This window comes from Acanthisitta chloris, unplaced genomic scaffold (assembly GCF_000695815.1).
Source record: "Acanthisitta chloris isolate BGI_N310 unplaced genomic scaffold, ASM69581v1 scaffold5919, whole genome shotgun sequence".
Classification (NCBI taxonomy): Eukaryota; Metazoa; Chordata; class Aves; order Passeriformes; family Acanthisittidae; genus Acanthisitta; species Acanthisitta chloris.
The window spans coordinates 231,451-246,865 of NW_008690763.1; the positions used below are offsets into that span (position 1 = coordinate 231,451).

General features: G+C 37.0%; 1 protein-coding gene across 1 annotated transcript in view; it reads right to left on the bottom strand.

The window, feature by feature from the left end:
* ASXL3 (additional sex combs like transcriptional regulator 3) overlaps positions 1-12,533 on the bottom strand; it is a 100,434-nt gene extending 87,901 nt beyond the window's left edge. The window contains 2 exon segments of the mRNA XM_009081942.1: positions 12,114-12,116; positions 12,457-12,533. Of these exon segments, the coding sequence (XP_009080190.1) occupies positions 12,114-12,116; positions 12,457-12,512 (59 nt within the window). The 5' untranslated portion in view covers positions 12,513-12,533.
* Positions 12,534-15,415: the final 2,882 nt, after the last annotated feature.

Sequence of the window (15,415 nt, forward strand, 5' to 3'; positions counted from 1 at the left end):
TCAATCCCACTTTCCTTTTTTCATTTTACAAATACAATGAAAATCAAAAGAAATGGGGGAAGAAAAATCAATTTGCCCTCTCTTTTAGCTATTGAGGGCAAACGGCAAAATAGTTCTTAGGAATCATTTGAGCTCTTTCCCATACTTTTTGCCACTGGGGTAACTGAGCAAAGGATGTGTTTGAGCATAATTTTGTGACTTAAAAGTTAATACCTATATAAGGGCATGTGTATGTGTACAGAGGAGAATTTGTGTCTGTAGGTGTACTTACACACTCAAGCACATAAACACAGTTTCATACACACTGTTTTTAAGTTCTTTTTTCCATATATACTTTGATTTGAGGTATATCTTTTGGTTCTCAGTTCTCTTTTAATATAGTAAATATTTGCCAGCCACACAATTACTGCTTCTAGCATACACCTGTCATAAACCAGCCTCACTGACAAATGCAGAGTTTATTGGGATTACAAAGAGAAGATGGGAGCTTTCTGTATTGCTGAAAGAAAATCAGATCTTGCATAAAACATATTTTTTCCTTCACATGACAGTACATAAGCAAACACTTATTAAGTTCAGGCACTTATCAAATTCTGTTTTGAAATGAAGAGTGTGCACGTAATTTAATTTCACAGTAATTAAGACTACCTATGAGACCCAAAATAAATAAAATGGAATTGCTATCAGCTAGCCCTAGATAGGAAAGAAACTCATGTATGCAACAAATTTTCTGAACAGTTATACCTGATCTTTTTTACTGTCTGCAGACAGTGAAATTCTGAGGCTTTTTTTCATCTTGATTCTATAAAATGGTACTTCAAAATTTAAAATGAAATGTGCCAGTGTACGGATAAAAGAGAACTAGTAAATTTTTTAGTTCATGCAATATGAATAGTTAAAAAAAAAAAAACCACCAGATTTTTTTTCTGTTTTTTTTCCCTTCAGTTAAGAAATGGATTAATTACAGGTAGACTGAAACATACACATCCATATCTTTATATAAACATAAAGACATCCACAACAAGCTGTTCCAGAAAATAAATTATTACTAGAAAATGATGCTTTCATAGAAAGCCTGACAATGTTTTCTTCTTTCACATTCAAGTAAAACAGATTTAATTCAGTCTGCCAGAATTGGTTATGCTTCTGCTCTGTGAAAAATATGCTAATGATGAAAATAAGGACTTGACAATTTACTGAATACTAAGCGGAAAATCTGTAATGAATTGCCTGTGTTGTAGTGTTCAGTTTAGGTTCTTTTTTTTTCCTCAGTTGCTATGGAATACTAGAAATAGCATAAAGAAGATTATACTATTTTGTGGGATGTTGTGCATGTCCCTTAAGACAGAATGCTTAGAAATAAAGACAAAAGTCAGCTGTGGGATAAATGAAATTCAAAGCAGTAATAAATAATAGGCTTAAATACTAACTTTTCAATGCAAAAGAGAAATACAGAGAACAAAACAGAAACGCCACAAAAATTCAACCCCAACAAATAAATCTCAATCAGCAACTAGCAAGTTGAAACCTAGAGTAATTCATTTTGCACCTGCAAGGAAAAGCAGCTTCTTAGGTTACTCGGATGGTGCAACAAAAGCTTGTAAATCCATTAAAGCAGGCATGTCTTCAAGTTCCCTGTCAGACTTCAATTTTCACTACAGGTTTTAAGCCTTCAGCAGATTAAACTCTTCTCCTACGAATATTTTATCAGAGTGTACATTCAAAAGGTGACTCCTTCCAGCTCAAGTCTCTATCCTTCTGTGTTTGAAATTTTGATATATATGGCTGTTCCTGACAGGCTTATGTGTTGAATCGCATTTGTCCAAATACTTCCCAAAGTAAATACAGTAGATTATTCTTACCTTTTCTAAGCACAAGAGAGCTGAACAAGGTTGCTGGCTACTCAGCAAGAGTTCTTGCGTTTTGCCCCTAATCAACATACACTGGTATTAAGCTCTCTTGCAGGTCTTGTTCCTGACTTTTATCTTAAAAGACTAGTTTATTACCTATGTACTTCAATGTTAATATGTGGCAGATCTTCATTTCAGAATAATAATGGAAAGAACACATCCAGACAAATCTAAGTTTCTAAAAATATTTTAGAAAATTTTGGCTCTGGACAACAATGGGCAGCTATTATTGGAAAGCTCTTCTATGGCCTTGCTTCTCTTAAAAAGATGCTGGCAAAACAGACTCACAAAGCTAGTGAAATCGAAGGTGTTTACCTACCTTCCACATAGTCATGGCTCAGTTTATAGAACTGCAGGCAGACTTTGGATAAAAGGACAGGAAAACACTGTGTAGACTGGGAGATCTCATCTCTTCAGTCATTGAAAAAAAGAAATCAAGCTTAAGCACTACACTATAGGAAACATACTACACACACACAAAACAAGCACCAAACCAAACCAAACTCCCACCCCAAAGAAACAGGCCAACCAAAAAACTTTCACTGCTGGTAGGAGGGATTACAGATCTGGTAAAACCTTCCTAATGATGTTTGTGAATATCTGATGTTTTGAATGTGTTTAGGTCTTCTGGATATCTTTATTTAATTTCTCTCTCTGAAAAAAAGCAACACAAACTTTAATGCAGAATTACTCTTCAAAATACAGAAACATTAAAGAAAAAAAGATCTGTGGCATACAGTGTACTCACACTTTATACGAGAAATGTGAGAAGACTGATGTGACAAAATATACACTTTAAGATAATGTGACACATAAGGTAACACCAATTTATAATGTAGAAGGTTTCTCTTTTCATCAGCCTTTATTGCTTTTCAGTCTCATTCCATAACAGACTACACTGAGAGATGCAACACAGAAAAATGACAACACAAATTAAATTCATACATTAAACATCAAAATATATTGATAAATGAATCGTTACACTATTAAAAGCAACACTGCAATTATTGACAAATTTATATTTAAGTCACAGCTGATGACTACCTCCTACTTCGAGAAGCCCTTTAACAGGAAGTGTTGTCATGACTGCACAAAATAACTAGTAAATCCTTTAAGTCATCAGTATCTGCACTGCTATCCATTATTTGTTACATTTAAGCTGTTGAATTTCCTCTTGTATTAAAAAAGGAATATCTTTAACATTACATTAATGTATTATGGAGGCCTAACTTCAGCAAATTAGGCTGCAATAAAGAGGACTTGGGTATGCATTCAAAGAGAGAAGACTTTTGCATAGTACATCTTTAGAAGTTGAAACATGTTTATCACATCACAAAACCTAACTACCATAATTTTTCCTATTACAGCTAAATAAATGAACTTTTAAAATCTTCACATATCCCCTGAATTATTATAACTTTACTATTTAATAATCATACAGGCCACTCTCCCTTACCAGTAAATCACCAAACAAATAAAAAAAGCTTTATACAGTGCACAAGCATAATGTTCTTTGAGAACACACAGATTAGGCTTGTATGGAAGGAGTAGAAACCTAAATAACTGACAAGTGAAATAAAAATGTTCTAATAGCACCAAGGAAGTAAGTGTGTCACAGACTGGATTACTGTTTTCCCAATCTTTGCAAACACATTTTGCAGAGCTGTTAATACATTTAAAGTAAAAACAATTTTATGGCAGGTCTTTTAAAAATACAGAAGAAAATAAAAATCAAGCAGCACTACTTCCTGTTACTTATATGAAAGATGGAAAGGTGGTCACAATATATGTTTTAGAACTCAAACACAGTGAAATATAATACCAAATGTAAAACTGAAGTCCTGAACACTATATGAGCAAAAATGCATAGGAAGAAGTAACAACAATGGGCTAATCCTAAAAAAAAAAAAAAAGAAAAAAAAAAAAGAAAGAGAATCAACTGTTCTGAAATCTCAGTTGACATGAGCAAACTGAGCATACAGGACAGACTTCAACGTGATGACAAATCAGAGGCAAAGTACAACTGAGGAAGCCATATGAACTTTTCTAAACTGCTGTAAACCATCAATTGAAGGTTCCAGACATGATAGAACCATGGAATCACTTTATTTTCTCATAACTGGTCCTGGAACCAAACGAAAGAAGAAAGCTTGATTGGCCTTAAGTCAGAACATAAAATAAATACTGAGATGCCCACATGGTAATACTTAAGAAACTTTCAGGCGCATGGAATGGAATTTGAGTCCTCATATCTGGAAAGGCAGAAAGGATGACAGCAGAGCAGGGTAACTGGAGGCCATGGCATGAGTGACCCAGCTTGAGAAAAAGGAAAGATTTATGTTACAGAAATGCTTGGGACAAGAGACTGCATGTAGATGGGAACTAGCAGATACTGCACAAGCAACACTAATGTAATGGACAGGATATTGGGAGTGAAGGATCATAGGATCAGGTCATACTCTTAGCTTTGCCCTTACTTTTGATAAATACTACTTTGCTTCTGTGTCTGCTCTCTTTTTACACATGTTCAATTAATATTCTTAACGGTAAGAACAATATTCTCCAAAGTATTCTCTGTCACGCTCAAAAGGTTCTTACAATTTACATTGTGCCATTTATGATCCGAAATACTTTCAAAATTAAATCCATACCTCATTAAAATTAACAAAAGAATTGAGACACGCACATGATTTTTAGCCTGCCTTTAACAACTGAAGCACCTACTAGTACACGCATCACAGAAAAAAAACACAACACAAAAAAAAAAAACCACAACAAAACCTAAAAAACTCTTCAAAACCCAAAACCAAACAAAGAGTAATTATATAAAAAATGCTGATACGCAGACTGATTTTACTGGACTCTTATTGGAAGTCCCCAGACAGAGACTCCAAAGTCCTGTGAAGGAAAGACAAGCATTAAAAGAAATATAATACCTCAGATAATTTCTAAAAACTGAAATATGGAGCACAAATTAAGATAATACATTCAAGGTAGTTAAACATCTTTATACACCATATAGATAAAAATTCTGTTGTCTTTGCAATTAGCTGAAGGAAAACATTTGAGGTTTTATTATTTTACATCTGTACAGCACTCAAAACCAGTTTTCCAAATCAATACAAAGGTGGTACTACTGCTGTCCTAAACTAACAGTAGGGTAATCACAATGTAGCAACATGGAATCAAAAATCACCACCATGATCTTCGGCTTGAGTTAATACCATAGCTGTTTTAGAGCTACAACACTACCAAAACCTGAAAAAATTATCACAGAGGTGACAGAGGAGTGATTATGAAAGTAACAGCTCCTATTCTGGAATTCAACAATGTAGGAAACCCACCAGTTTTTACCAGGTTAAACTGCACTGTGCATAACAATGCTGGGAATGCCAAGGCTCTTGCCTTCTTAGGAGCAAGCCTGAGATTTTCAGCTGGCAAATTGCTGCTATCACAACTGCCTCCCAAATTAGGCAGTCTGCTGTTACACTGGGAAGAACTGTGTTTCAAAGAGGTGTCTGAAGTGAATTTATGCAGAAAGACAGGTTGTACTGAAAGTTTGTTTCTTTCACTGCTCTACAGCCAAAAGCCACATCTGTAGAAGCATGAAAATCAACCTAATAATGCCAGGCAAAAGGATCTGAATAGCTTTCTCTCTCTCTTTCCATCAAGGCTTCCTTTCAGTCCATTGCAGGGAATAACTACCTTCAGACAAAACAGTACACTCCCTTCAGCTGAAGAGGCTCCCAAATAAATTCTGTCAGACACATGCAACCACAGAAGCCTCTTAACAGTCTGTGCTCTTCCATTAACAATCAGAGCCTTAAGACAAAAACTGTGGTTCTTTCAATTAATTTTTAAGTGGTTTTTGTAATTGGAGAGCATTTGCCTTTTTTTTCCCTTTTTTAAGTGAAAGTTAAAAACTATGACTTAATAATTATGAATCACAATGACATCTTGGAATGATTTTACAGAGAAAGAAAATAAAAAAATCTCTGCCTGCATGCATACACAATAAAACAAGGAACTTGAAAACGATAAACAACAGAAGACAGTTGCCAGCTCATTTAGCCTATTTACAGAAACAGCAGCATTCAGAAGGGATTTTATTTTTAAGTCAATAGCTCTAAGGATGAAGTATGCAAAGGCTTAAACAGACACTGTCAAAAAGATCAAAGGATTCACGAGTGACGGTAATATTTTCAGGAGTACCCTCTAACTTCAAAGCTACAGACAGACCCTGCACGGATCATGTATTTTATTCCATTGATGACTCCACTCAGCAGTTCAAAGTGGGTTTAATTCTAGCTAACCTACTAGTTTAATATTTCTGCACAAAGAGCATAAACCTAGTAAGAGTGTTTTGAGATTTATTAGGGTCATATTTTGCTGCTTTACTAGGCTCAGAAGACTTAATATGTTATGATATCATTCATGATAAATATTATCAACACTGTGGAGTGCAGAAGAAACAGCACTATTGCCAGTGCCAGTGGCAAGCATCTCAGCCTTCTGAAAGACTACTGTCACAACAATAAATCAATAGACAGCTTAGTCTTGCAGAGCAAAAGACAAAATATGTAGAGAAAAAATAGAGGAGGAGAAGACAGGACTGATGCTGTGCTCTGCATAGCTCAAATGAAGATCAACATAGAAATATCAAGAGAAAGATTCCTACTGGAAAATTAAAAACAGAATGAGACAAAGGGACTTCTTTTTTTTTAACCTCTGCTATGAGTTACCTGAAGAGAATAATCAAAGTTACTTGACAACACAGAGGTCGAACAGCAAAAACACTATGAATTTATCCCATTCCAGGGCTCACAGTCCTGCGTCCAATGGAGGAGGAAAGCAAATAGTTAGCATAGCTCTGGGCTAAGGTTGCACTCCAAAAAAATTTAAAAGTGCTTGTCCCATTTTGAAAGTTTATTGGCTTTTAACTTTTACTGAGAATCTTTCACTTGAATCTTATCCAGACAAGTCAATTTCCCAGCCTCATCACGCAAAGGAGAAAGGGAACTACAGAAAGCCAAGACATAATCTAGGGTTATTAGCATCAAACATTTATCGGAGTTTGGCTGGATATTCTCCCATAGGACTCAAACAATATGTATGGACCAAGCACTGAAAAGCTATCTGAAAAAAAATCATAGGAAAACATGGATCAAGGGATATGCTAGTTCATTCCTCTAGTTCAAGGCAGAATCAACCAAATCTACATAATTCCTACACAGACACATAATCTAAATTGGTTTTGGAGAGACCTAGAGATCTCTCCCACAGTTTGTGACAGAAATCAATTCTACCTGTCCAGGGAAAAAAAACCCCATAAAAAAATCTTTCTACTATCTAATTGTGATCTTCTCTTGCTACAATTTAAAGTCCTTGTTTCTTGTTCTGTAGATATTAGACATTCAGACTTATTCCCTCACTCTCTTCCTATCTTTTATGTAGTTGAAGACTTACTATGCCCATACTCAATGTTCTTTTCCTTTATCCAAACACCTAATTCATACCAACTTCTGTGCAATTTTCGTCTCCCTGATAATTTTAAGCAGTCTTTGATTGGTCTTATCCTTCACAAAGGTGCAGCGCTCCAGACAGAAGGGAACAGGTAGGTTATTCCTGGTGATCCTACAGAAAATTTCCAGGAAATCACAAATAAGGGCAAGACTAAGGATGGTACTATGGTCAAGAGTTGAATATAGCAAGAAACCAGGAGACTTAGAAGCTTTTTCCTTTTTTTTTGTGCAAATCAGCAAAAAATTTTAAAGCACATGACCTAGTTAAATATCCCCATTATGACCACGCAAGCATCTCTTGGGAAAAAGAAGGGCAGGAACAAAGAAGCATCTGGCAAGTTTCTGGAACTGTGTTAAGAACTCAAATCATAGAATCATAGAATTTAAAAGAAACCAGGAGACTTAGAAGCTTTTTCCTTTTTTTTTGTGCAAATCAGCAAAAAATTTTAAAGCACATGACCTAGTTAAATATCCCCATTATGACCACGCAAGCATCTCTTGGGAAAAAGAAGGGCAGGAACAAAGAAGCATCTGGCAAGTTTCTGGAACTGTGTTAAGAACTCAAATCATAGAATCATAGAATTTAAGGGTTGCAATGCAATGGATAGACCATCTAGTCCCATCCCCCCCTGCCATGGGCAGGGACACCTCCCCACTAGACCAGGTTGCTCAAGGCCTCATCCAGCCTGGCCTTGAACACCACCAGGGTCCAGGCTGAACAGCCCCAACTCCCTCAGCCTGTCCATCTAGGAGAGATGCTCCAGTGCTCTTAGCAACCACAAAAAGCAGTTAGGAAGGAGAGGCAGTACTAAGTTTGACTTGAACCTGTGAGGAAGAAGTAGCTGAAGACACTGAGCATTCATGAAGGGATAGTACTTCATTTTTAGGAAAATGTAGGAGAACATAATAAGAAAAATTAAAAAATTAAACTTTGACAAACTTCCCCATCCAACAGACAGAGTCATTTCGGTAAGCACACCAGCAGATTGGAAACTGGCTTGCTGTTCCACGAAGAGGTGACATCGAGCACTTACACCAAAACCACAGCAGTGCTAACGCCTAATCAGAAAGGTGCCTATGATTAGAGAGCTGCTGAAACCAGCACCAGGAACAAACATAGATAAATTTATCAGATGATAGTTAAATAAGTTAGATATTTTCAGATCTGTTAAATCTGTTGAAATTCACCATAGGTGACTGGATCAGTCTCAGAATTATCAATATAATTTCTGAGAATTTGTAGAGGGTAGCCGTGATTCCAGAAGACTGGAAAACACTCAGTGACTAGCTTTAATAAGAATTTAAAAGGGCAGGGCCAAAGAAGCAGAGATGCAGCAAATGAATTTCAATTCCCCCAAAATACGGAATAAAAATTATTTGGAAGTATTTAGCAGATAAGAAGTTAAGTAATATACAGACCTGTCATGAACAAGTTACTTCAAATCTATCAAAATATTCTTTGTGACATAGCAGCAGACCCTGTAGCTAGAGAAGCAGCAGTCAATACCATATAGCCCAACTTTATGAGTCTTTGGACACTGTTTCTCATGGGACTTCCATAAGCAGATAAGAGAAATATAATGTTGCTAAAGGAAACAAGTTGTAATAAGCAGATGGCACTAAACTTGGAAGAGCTGCATGCATGCTGAAAGACAAAAGTACATGGTTAAAGCAGTCTTACCAAATTTGAAAAACAGTCTGCAGAAAACCTGAACACAATTCAGTAAGGGAAATTCTAGACCTTAACAGGAAGAAGCAACAGTAGAAATATAAGACTGAGAACAGCCAGTGAAGCAGCAGCATGGTGGAAAAGGAGCACTGAGGCTCGAGTGGATCATACTCTGACTATAGTCTATGTCACACAAGCAAAATCAGCAAAATCTCATGCTAGGATGTATAAACAGCAGATTGAGAAACTAGAAATTTACAGTGGGACAGGAAATGTTTTCAAAAGAATGGGACAGCAGATGGTAGGACAGAAAATCCAGTGCACTGTGCAGTGAAGTAAGCTGCTGTCTATCTTTCTTGTAAAGAGATTTCAGTGTCCAGGACTATTGGCCTGACACTGTTCACTATCAGTCATGTATTTTCTACATCCATGAAAGGTTTGCAGAAGAGCTGCCTGCTGATCACTTTACAACCAACAATCATAACAGGAAAGATATTTAAGAAACAAAATTGAGTTGTACATCCCCCAAGATATAGGAAAGCAGGCAGGTTTATAAGCTCTCACAGGATGTAACACAATATTTTCATTTTTATTTTTATTTCTAATGTATATCTGTTTTGTAACTTTGGAATTTTCCTCCTTGTGTATTTAATTATTTCAGTAATACAGAAATAAATGTGCAACTTGATCTCTTTATGGCAAACATAGAAAAGAAGAGGCTGAATAGTCTGACTGTCTTTTTAAAGATTACACATAATGACAATGAGATTGCTGAAAATCATACGTTACTCTTTCAGAATTACTACCACAGCAAAAAGCTTCAGATTAATTAATGCTGCAATATATATGAATAATGACTAAGACAATTAATCTCATTCATCTATAAATGGAACAGTAGAGAGGATAACTTTTTAAGAACTTCATTTAGAATTGCCAAGGTTCCACTGACAACGATAATCAGCAAAAAGGAATAAGTAAAGTATATTAAAGTAGTAACATATTCCTGGCACAAGTTCTGACTTGGAAGAATACACGAATCAATACAGAATAAAATACGCTAGTGCCATTCTGCTGCTTATGGCCAGGTGACTGCACATCGTAAATTTACATCCCTTGCTCATCTTGGCTGGCTGCAGCAGAGAGACCAGGAAAGACCATCTTTAGGAACAGCAAAGGCACCACACTGGCAGAAAGCGGCTGAAAGAAACTGCAGAGCTTGATGAAGTGAATAAGAGACTAAATTCAAGTACTGTGAAAACCAAATATTACTTACACACTGAGGTCCCATCAATAAATATGTGTATGAAGTCAAATACCATATTGGCTCCTATTAAGAGTTAGGCACTCAACTAACTTTGCCGATTTCTGCCTAATCAATATCAAAATGCAGCAGAAACACACCCTTTACACAAAGACAGAAGATAAATGAAAATCCAAATACTTAAGGAAATCATTACAGTATCGACAGTTTTCATTTTACAATTGAAGAATTAAGAGTTTTTAGGCTAAGAGTTTAGCATGGCCTAGCCTATAGAATAATATAGTGTTTCAAGTATGGAGTAAAGAACATTGAATTTTATCCTTCTGTTTTCTAGATACTCATGACCACATATAGCATCCTACAATCTGCTGCACATCCATATATACCTGCATATACCACACTATGAATAAAAATCAGAACTAATCTGATTTTCCTTTCTGTTTCTCTGCAATTCTCAGTTCCGTAGTAACTGAAGAAATGAAAGAAGATATAGTTTTGAACCTCTTTAAAGGAACATTTCTCTTCTTATTCATTCTGCAGCAATTAAAAAGGGCTTCCACATTTTCTGCATTTAAAATATAAAACCACTACCTTCACACCCTCCCATAGGTTTTCTTCACAAAATTTTATTCATGCAGTGATCACAAAAAACAAGAATTTTTAAAATTACAAAGAAATGCTATTATCAGGCATTTGAGCCTCTCCCATGCAGTTGTCTCATATCACAAGACGTAATAAGAAGAAAGCAATCTATTCACTGTTACGAGAAACAGTATCTTAATAAAAACAGATGTTCAAAATTGTGTTTTCTTGGGTTTTTTTGTTGTTATAGTATGCAAATCATTGCAGCATAACACACATTTGGACATTCATTTTCAAAAGTTTTCATCCCCTTGTTTCCTTGGCATCATTGCCAAATATACTTGAAGCAATTTCTTGATACTTTAAGTCTGTAAAAGGTACAAATTGAACTTCATCTTGCACACCATCTCTTTTGCAATTTTACCAAAATACAGCTAATATAAGAATGTTATGAGGCTACTAACAAAGCAGTACATGGTTATGCAGTGCAAATGATCAGTGTTCTGTTTCCTAGGAAAAACAGTGAATTCAGTAAAAATATGTCCCATGGTTACTTCTGCTTCACCTTTACATGGGCTTGAAGCTCTCTTGTGTTAAGCTTTAGGTTCCACACTAGAAGAATATAATTAAAATAAAAACAGATGTCTTCCTTTGTTTTGAGACAGCAACAAGTGTTACAACAACTTATTAAAATAGAAAAATTTTACTATAACATATGGGGAAGAGGAAAGTGCACCTTGTAGGAGATCCCCACCAACCAATCAGGCTTTCCTTAACTTATTTTGCTTCCTGCCCATGTTTCCCTTTGCAGGTCATGAAAGGACCTACCAAGCAGACACTCACCTTTGAGAACAAGAAGCTGCATGCCCATCTGAACCAGGCATCAATGGAAGACAGCAGTTGATTTCCATAGGCTCTGGATAACCCAACTATCCCCCAAAAGCCTAATAGCTGAAATCTACATCCAAAGTATGCTGTTATTAAGCAAGTCTGCAGTTGAGCTGCTGTATCAGTTACTGTATCTGCAGACACACAGACTAGCTCCCAGTGCTCAAACACCACTCTCCATGCATTCCCAGTTCTTCTCTTACACCAGCAGGTCCTAACAGTGATTTAAATGCCAGACCACAAACCCAAGTGAGAGAACTGTGTCTGGCTTAATCTCACACTTTCTCCATGCACAGGGTAGTAGAGGTAACTCAGCTGCCAAGCTGCAGTCTGTAAGCATAAATGAGATGCAGCACCTGGGCTGTCTGAGCAGATCACACTGTGTTTCTAAAGAAAGGCCACTGGACTTCAGCTGGCCCACAGACTCCTTTTGGAAGGTACAAAGTTAAGCCAGCTACTAACCATTTTAAAAACCTTGAACTAGCAAACAAACAAAACCCATTTCCCACTTTGGTACTGGAAATCAATTCAGCCAGCATTTTACATTTTGTTTTATAAGATTATGTACCATTCCTAGATGGTTTTCAAAGACATATTAAAAATACAGAATGCATAAACACTGACCTTGTTTCTTTTAACCCTTCTTTCTGAATGACTTCCAGTATCTGCTTTGCAGTCATGGGTGAGTTGGGGTACTTTTCCAATGCCTGAAAAGAAATAATAAATGTGTAAGTGACAAGACACAGCTGTCCTGTGAATCTGAAAGGCTATGTGATCATGCAGTTTTAATGCAGCCATTTGTGAAAGGGAGGGAATGGTAGTGTTGAGACTGGCATCCTCTGTCTGTTGGAAGGCCAGATACAATCCAGGAAACTGCAGCAAGAAAAAACATTTCCTTGCTGTTTTTGTATATCATCTGCTATATCTGCCTGGGAAAAATTCTTACCAGATTCCAAATAAAAGAGTTGAAATACACAACTAATTTTATGACACAGCAACAGAATTTCTTTCAGGCAGGAGAGGAAAAAAAATACAACGCAAGAGCCAAGGAGTGGCAGGGGAGGGGGAAGACTAGAACTGTCTCTGATTTTTATTACTTTAGAACTATTTGAGGTCATTTGAATGTTCTACACTTAGGTTTTGCCATGACCTCAGAAAAAAAGTGGCTAAAACTTTCCATTTGTAGAGCAGAAGCTACTGTGAGAATTGACACATTGAGGTTTCAATTTTAAAATGCTTTTTGTTTCTAAAACCAATGAAAAATGAAGCAGTCAGAAGAGTCACAGCACACAAGATGCTACATGACAGAGTGCAGTATATTTTTCCAGTTCAGTTCAGTTTTCCACTCCTTTGCCTTTTCCAATTGAGCCCAAAGTAACCTACTCCCCTTTGCAGACAGACCCATCTTGCACAGATTTTTCTGGTTTTCCACTTCCTTTTTGTCCCCATCAGTTTTATGCTGTTAAACAAACAGACACTCTTTTGCTCATGTAAAGTGCCAGACTGACAGCCCTGAAAAATGAAACCTTTCAATCAGCAGTAAAAGGTGCAGCAAAGGCCACAGCAATCCAGTTTCCCAGAGCATCTTGTCAACGTATCTCAGCCAGAACTTGCATTTCTACCTTAAATCAGTTTGGTCTGATTCATATCATCCTGAGCCTCTCTATAGTAGTTACCAACTGACAGCAGTTGTGAAAGTAGCTACTACTATGTGGATACCTGTCCACTAGGAACTGGAGACATCACTGTATCGAATCAAGCAGGTCAAACTGTGAAGGGTGCCAGCCAGGGCTGTGATTCAAGCAGCTCACCTAAAGCCAAAGTCTCTCTACTCACTACAACTTGACCAGCTCAGTACTGTGCTGCCATTTTACAGTTTGGATTTACTGCCTGTTCTTTTTACAGCCAAAACACAGTTTACCAAATCCTTCGGTTCTTTGTTAGGGATGAGCTTTGTATCCTTTATCTTTCAGTTCCACAAAGGAAAATGTAGAAGTGAGGGCTGCACTAGAAAGGTCTGGGAGCTGAACTGAGCTTATCTCATGTACATCAATAGGCAAGATTCAAAAGGGGACCCATCAGGAAAGGAAAACCGAAAGGTGATTTGAAAGGAGAAAGAAGAGAGGGTAGGAAAGAGTAAGAGTACAGCAATGAGTAAGGACAGAAGGAGCTGCACAGGGCTGGGAAAAGGGCCACTGCGCAGCAAGGGAAGAGAAATGTTATGATGTATTAGTGACAGAACCACAATGACACACTGGAAAAATGACAATGAGTATAAAGATTAAGACTAGGATGACAAAAGATTAATGGTGCGAAGAGACAAAAATGGAAAACTTAACCTTCAGAAAGAAGACAAAGAGAAAGGACAAGGTAAAATGAGAATACACCAAATTAAAGGGAAAATAGGAGAACCGAACTGGGAATGTTCCAGTGGGCAAACTGGAAAGGACAGAAGAGGATACTACACTGTACTGGACACGGCTATGAAGGAAACTGTGTGCACTTGAAAGTGGGGTTACTCACTGTGGAGGACTCCCTGTTTCTCTTCCTGAGTACAGGCCCCTCAGCACACCTGGGCAGCTCCTCCCTGCAATTGAGAAAATTTGGGTAGCCCTGTCCCCTTCTCTACGACATCACATCCTACTCTATATAATAAAGTCAGTAAAAGTGCCAAGTATTACCACGAGAGTTCAACAATAATGGGAGGGAAGGAAACAATAAAGCTACGCAAACATCAGAAGTCTGGACACCCTGTGCTGGACAATGGAAGAAGGGAGAGCAGTTTGTGCTGAGGAAGCTGGACTGAACTGGCTGTGGAAACAATGGCCAGACATATGGATACGAAAGATCATCTTCACCAAACAACAATGAAACCAACACGTAGGATGCATAACACCACTACAGAAAGTTTAATCAAACCCACAAGGTAGATTTCAAATACCACAGTATGAAGTGAACACATTCAGGCTATAATGACAAACTGAAACGCAGAGTATGTTAGACAGGCTGAAAGTGCTGGAGTAAACAATTGCCCATTGTGTGGATTTACTTTACGTCAGACATGTAGCGTGGGCTGCAGTTCATATACCCCATGAATTAAATTCTGTTCATCTAACCCTTTAAAGCCTGTTATTTAAAGAGCTGTTCGTACCCTAATGAAAAGCATTAATTCTCCAATTAAAACACTGCTTAAGTTGAGAATTCTTTATTGTGTACATGATAAAGTTTTCTTTATCAGAACAAAGATTAATTTAGCAGAGAACCTTGGTAAGGATGCTTTTTTTCTGCCCCTCCCATCATGCTGCCCGTCCTCATCAGCATTCCCCCCCAGTTTTCACCTAACCATTTATCATGGTAAGAAAATAAAAATAATTACTGTAAAAACATTTCAATGATAGTATCATTTTCCTCCCTCAGTTATGGAAAACAGCATCAGAGTATTATTTAAGATTCTGTGAGCTAATGAATACACTGAACTGATAATTACACTAGTGTCTCTTGCCTCTGTATCTCATCATTAACATTGCTAAAAGCCCACAATCCCTTTTGCATTTCTAAGACTTAAAATTAATATTAGAAATTC